The sequence below is a fragment of the Impatiens glandulifera genome, chromosome 7 (assembly GCF_907164915.1).
Source record: "Impatiens glandulifera chromosome 7, dImpGla2.1, whole genome shotgun sequence".
Taxonomy (NCBI): Eukaryota; Viridiplantae; Streptophyta; class Magnoliopsida; order Ericales; family Balsaminaceae; genus Impatiens; species Impatiens glandulifera.
Window position 1 is genome coordinate 42,063,142 of NC_061868.1, and position 6,000 is coordinate 42,069,141.

Below are 6,000 nucleotides of genomic sequence, written 5' to 3' on the forward strand. Positions count from 1 at the left end.
CAAGTTCTAATTATTATAAAAGGCGAAATTAAATATCTCAAAAAAAAAAAAAAATACTTTTTAATTTCCTTAGTTGTTTTCTTGAAATTGAAATCTTTATACTTTGCTACTATTGTAATATGATTGATTGATTTAAATGTCCATAGTTCTTTCTAAATCAAGTATTTCTTGCATTTCAAATTTGTCAGCTAAGAATCTTCACTTCTTTGGTTATTATTCATTAGGTACCATCAAATTAAAATCAAGAATCACTTAGGTAATTAAAACCCACATTTATTTTATTCTAAATATGTCTAACATTATAACATTTAAACCAAAACATGATGTACTCATTTCCATAAATTGGACACAGCTTATCAACTCCAAAGTAATAATTTCTTTTGAGGTCAAAACATTTATTTAAAGCTCTCTATATAAAACTATATGTAATAGTCATACTATTTTTCACACTAAAAATTTCAAATTTTGATACAACGTCCTCATATCCAGATTAAAAAAGATTGCTAGAAGAACATAAGAAAATAAAACATTGAGCAAAACCACTACATATTGAACATAAGATTGTTGATAAACATTTTCTTAACTAGTCCCATGTTCAAATATCAGTGCATAATCTTAACTAGTTTTTGCATGTTTTATTTAAGGATGTTTATCTACACTAAAGATAATCAGTCATCACCTTCATTGAGATAAAAACTCACACTAAACTTGCAACCTAACCTACTAATTAGATAAAAACTAGTCATTTTATAAAAAAACCAACCCTATAAAAAGAATGATAAAATGCTCTATATCTAGATTCACATATTCCTAGAAAATGTATTAAGAGAAAAAAATAATAACAATAAGGAAGAGCATAAGCTATATATGTTCAGATTCCTTTTCAGAAAGAATCAAAAACTGAGGAAACAGCCATATGATATGCCCAACCTTATACTACCTACTATTATAATAGTACTATGCTGATGAAACCAAGTCCCCCTCCCCCACCTCAGAGAGAAAACTCATCCATGGATGGCAAATGCCAACAAAATGCTTTAGAAAAAAGAAAACCAAAAAAAGAGAGAAAGAAACATATGCGTTTTGCCAACCCTAAAAACGTTGTTGTTTCCAGTTCTACTTAAAAAAAAACTCCTCGGTCAAATTAGGAATCGACATGGGAGGATCGAGGTGAGCTAGATTGAGGGCAAGTAGCATAACCCAACACTGACTGCAATCTTCGACAAGCTGTTTGATACGACGATCTCAGTGTAAGATGCTGCATCAAAAGGAAACATAATAAGGTGGCATTAGAATCTTCTTAAATAACTTTCCAAACCAAGAAATATGTTTTTTTTATTCCCTAAATCAGGACATTCTACCCTGATAGTTTGAAATATGTTAATGGAGATGATAAAACGCTATAAAATTTTATATTTACCTCATTAATGTGCTTGAAGAAAGCACTGATCTCTTCCTCAGTAAGACCTTCATCATCTTCAGTATTGTAATTACTCTCCTCCCAACCAAGTGAACGCATAAATGCAACTTCTTCCTCTTCCGAATGAAGAATCTTTCCGTTTTCGACAGATTCTTCAGCCTTTGCAGCAGCATTCTTTGGTTCTTCCTTGACCACATTATTATTCCCAACCGAGGTGATTTCCTTTCCAAGAGCATCTTCATTCCCCCCTGCTATCTTGCCAGCAACAACTTCTTCTTCATCTTCATTGTTTTTATTTGCAGAGGCAACAACAGCAGAAGGCGAAGAAGAAGGGACTGTCATTGAGTTCTTTCTTACTGAATTGAAGAAATCATTTCTGCTCTGAGCATTAGCATTCTTTTCCGACACTGTTGGGCCCGGGCTGGTCCTCGATGGGAGAGAGACAGTTGGTGGGGGACTCACGCTGTCTTTTGTCGGAGGAGGAACCTCATTCCGTTCTCGAGACGGTTTAAGCACCTGAAGCTTTCCAACACTGGAAAAATTGGCAACTTGAGATGAAACCTGATGCGGATGTGAAATCTTAGCTTTGGATTTGTCAGTTAAATTGAGGCCCTGAAGAAGCAAACACAAATAAAAAGGATTTATCACTTACTCGTAACCAACTTCATTCCAACGTGGATAGAAGCAAGCATAAGATTTTTTAAAAAGGAAGAAAAAGCACCAGAACTAAAGATGCTTATATATATATATATTAAATAATAAAAAGACAAATAAGCGGAGTTAATTTGGAAAACTGTATACGGTTTCTTTTGACATATATGGACATATAGTCATGGATAACAAACTTTATATTTCAAGAATCCAAGCATAATTTGCATTGAGTTTAAATAATATCAAGGATTAACTTTAAGTTACCTCACCATGAATCACCAAAAAGGAGAAGATAATAAATACTATAAACTAAATCCTGTTCTTTATTTCATAGCTCCTCTCAGTTTGTATGTCAGCTACAAATGAATCCATAGGCAAATAGTTGTTACCATTTAAGGACTATATGTAACCAGAACTAATTCTTTGGATTGAAAACATAGGGTGTAGTCTTAAGTTAAATAAACAAGCACACTTCAGTACCATAGAAATGTGAAGGAGGCAATTGCACAATCAATGTAATGAATAACTTGTTATGCTGCTAGATTTGCACTTTTAAACATAACTAATGTGAGTTATGCATGACTGGGGTAACAACAACTCAACAGATTAGACCTATACAGAAAACAAAACATTCCATTTGGTAACACAACAGTCAGTGGTAGAGCGCAAGGCTCGTGGCAACAAGTACTTGAGTTCGAGCCTTGATGACTATTTTAAAAAGTACGGGTTATTATATATATATATATATATATATATATTAGGGTTTATACGCTTCGATTTTTTTTAATGTGGATAATCTTACTCTTAAAATATTTGGAGGCGAAATCTACTCTATTTTGTGGTTTGCTTGGTTTTGAGCTTTGTATTAGATAATTGCATTTTGAGAAGTGGCTTTGTGATCAAGAGTAGTTTCAAATATTAAAAATAAATATTTTCAGCATCATGGTACCTATAAAAGGATATAAATAAATTGCATTAAATGTACAAAGCTAGCTCATTATTGAAACGGGAAGCACTAATTCTCTATGTACCGAACCACTGTCCACAAATCATAACGCTTATAGATCAGAATTCATTCACATCCTCCTATGTTCATAAACAGAAAATGACAAGCAAACATCACACCTCAATCGTGACAATTAAAAAGCCTATCTTGTTCGTGTCTCTAATGTTTTTGTTATATATGTTTCATGTTGTTGTTGTTTATGTTTCATGTGTATGTATCCTCTTTTCTCTTAGTAAAGTTATGTTTCAGAAAAAATAGAAAAAAGAAAAAAAGAGAGTAAATGCAAGACTAGAACCCTCGGGTACATTACCTATGTACTAACATTGAGACGTTCTTAGATTTTATTTTATGTAATTAAGTAGCACATTTATTGATTTTGTTCTGTCAATGTTGAGCAGTAACATGTACTCACTGCCACCACCTCAAGTTTTTTTCCGAGACCAGTTGTTTTTCCTAGAGGAGGCTAGCACAACATCCAACCCCCATTGAAATTAGATTTGACATCCCACAGCCATGAGCATGATTGCATTAAGCTACTGTTTTTACAATACCTTCTAGCAGTTATGAAATTAAAGGTAGTAAGAAGAGCCAGAGTAAGATCTTACAGAGGATTTAGGAGTTGGTTTCAAGGGAACTAATTGCCTAGATTGCTTAAGGGACAGCTCATCCAGTCTTGGATTTCCAGATGGTAACTGTCAAAAAGAATGAATAACAATAATAAGAGGAACCATTGCTATTTCAACTTGTTGGACGAAATAAAAAAGGTCAGTAAATACCTGTAAGGTACTATTGCCACGAGGAGTCCCCTGAGCCACAGTTTCAGCCATATTAAGCCCCACAACTGTGCTTGAAGCAATGGAAGTCATATTTGGGGGAATGGATTGAGGAGAAGCTCCAGAAGATCCATTACTTCCTACTATTACAGGCACCTCTGCCAGCGCTGATGTCCAACCATCACCTCCAATCAAAGTTGAAACGCCAACCGGCAAGCTTTGGATGGCTGATCCCAATCCAGGAGATGAAACTCTTCTCATATCAGGATTCAATTGCCTCTCATCTGTGCCTAGTGACGGAAATTCCCTCTCAAATTGATTCTTGTGAACTGTATTTATCACACGTTTAGAATTATTGCTCAAGTTACTTGCTAACTTTCCAGACAAGGGCTGAAATCCTCTGCCATTTGCTAATGACTGTGAGCGTCTCAAATCCTTGTAAGGCCTGACTGGAAATATGTTATCCAACTGATTGGAATAGTCATGTCGCCTAATGTCACTCAAATTTGATTTCTCCTGATCCCTACTATCCCATTCTCTATACCGATTGTTTCTACTACCAAAACTATTGTGACTCCTCCCATGATCAGAACCATTATTATTAGAACCCCAACGCAAGTATGAGGATGTAGCTCTGTCAGAAAAAGATGAACGCCCTGAGTCTTGATTATTTACACTAGCAGATACCCTATTTCTCGATTGCATCGCTGAACCATGATCATCTACAACAATGAAAAATATACAAATCAGGTCAAATACACGTGGACAAGGAAAGTAACATACAGCAACACGACAAACAACAAAAAGTGTTTACCTTTGTTCAACACAGTAGACGACAGAATTTGGTTGGTTATTGTGAATCCACTAGTAGCATTTCCGCTACTTTTCAACCACTCGGGTATCAATGTCTGCTCACTTTTTTCCATATTTAATGCCGAGTATCATAAAGAAAATAAATGTATAGTCATATATATAACTGGTGTTTCGGAATCACTGTCATTAAACACTCCCAAGTCCCAATGTCTCGAAGAAGTTTGCAGATGATTCTTATAACATCAATCTACACTACCTATAATGTGAATCCAAAACTGCCTATCCTTCAATTACAGTCCTCCCTCTGAAATCAACCTCCACACTACTGTCACTAGGGTTGTTCTCTCTTCACTCCAAGAAATTAACAATATTTCTCCCTCCCCACCTTGAACAAAGGCGTGAAGAAGATTGAATACTTGGTGTTACAGTTAGAAACTCATTGCAGGAAAGAAAACCCTAATAAAAAAACATTGCCAGAAAACACAGAACGCAGTCCGATGAATTACCCAACAGCTGAATAACAACATATATGTCCAGAGAGCAACAATCAAAGAGAGAAGACACTAAAACCGACTGACCCAGAATGAATCAAGGAAAAAGAAATTAGTCCGAAGAAAGGCAAACCCTAATCCTGCGGCGGGCGCCGCCAAACGTCAATGCAGAGCAGTAGTATCGATAAGCAAGAATTTGTAAAAGAGAGAATGAATTGGCGAAGGTTTGTAGAATGTATCGAAAGCAATTAAGAAACCGAAAACACCTTCTTAAATGTTGGGTTTAGTTGAGAATATATTTGATGAACCCGTAAACCAAGTCCGTCTTTTTCTTCTTTCCGCCTTATGAACAAACTAAGTCCGCCTTGATTGCGCCGTGGAGGAAGAAGAACAAATATATCAGGACCGATTTTTTTTTTTTTTTTTTTTTTTTTTATTTATGGACGTTGTATTTTTTTTTTTAATATTTCTCTCTCACACTCTTATTGGTGTGTTATGTGTTTTTAAGCCTTTTTGCTACCTATTCAACCTATAAGTCTAACCCTATTAAGATTTTTTATTTTTATTAAAAATTAAATTAATTTTTTAAAGAATAAGTCTAACCCTATTCTATCTCTATGTATCTTTGATTATTTATTTTATATCTTTTTTGATTTAATCAATAATCATAATATTAGCTTTTTGACCCAATATATATGCATTTATATGTTTATTTATTACTTTTACTTACTTCCTTTTTTTTCTTTACAAATATTTGATTAATTATCAAGAAAGATATACTCATTTTTTTTTTTAAACAAATTAAGATTAACTGACAAATTGATTGATCGTTTAAGTAAAAACATC

General features: G+C 34.3%; 1 protein-coding gene across 1 annotated transcript; it reads right to left on the reverse strand.

The window, feature by feature from the left end:
- Positions 1–825: 825 nt before the first annotated feature.
- LOC124910788 lies at positions 826–5,524 on the reverse strand. The gene is made up of 5 exons (XM_047451466.1): positions 4,665–5,524; positions 3,854–4,572; positions 3,683–3,769; positions 1,421–2,032; positions 826–1,258 (listed from the first exon to the last, which is right to left on the reverse strand). Exons 1-5 carry the CDS (start codon positions 4,774–4,776, stop codon positions 1,145–1,147), a joined length of 1,644 nt encoding a protein of 547 aa, XP_047307422.1. The 5' UTR covers positions 4,777–5,524; the 3' UTR covers positions 826–1,144.
- Positions 5,525–6,000: the final 476 nt, after the last annotated feature.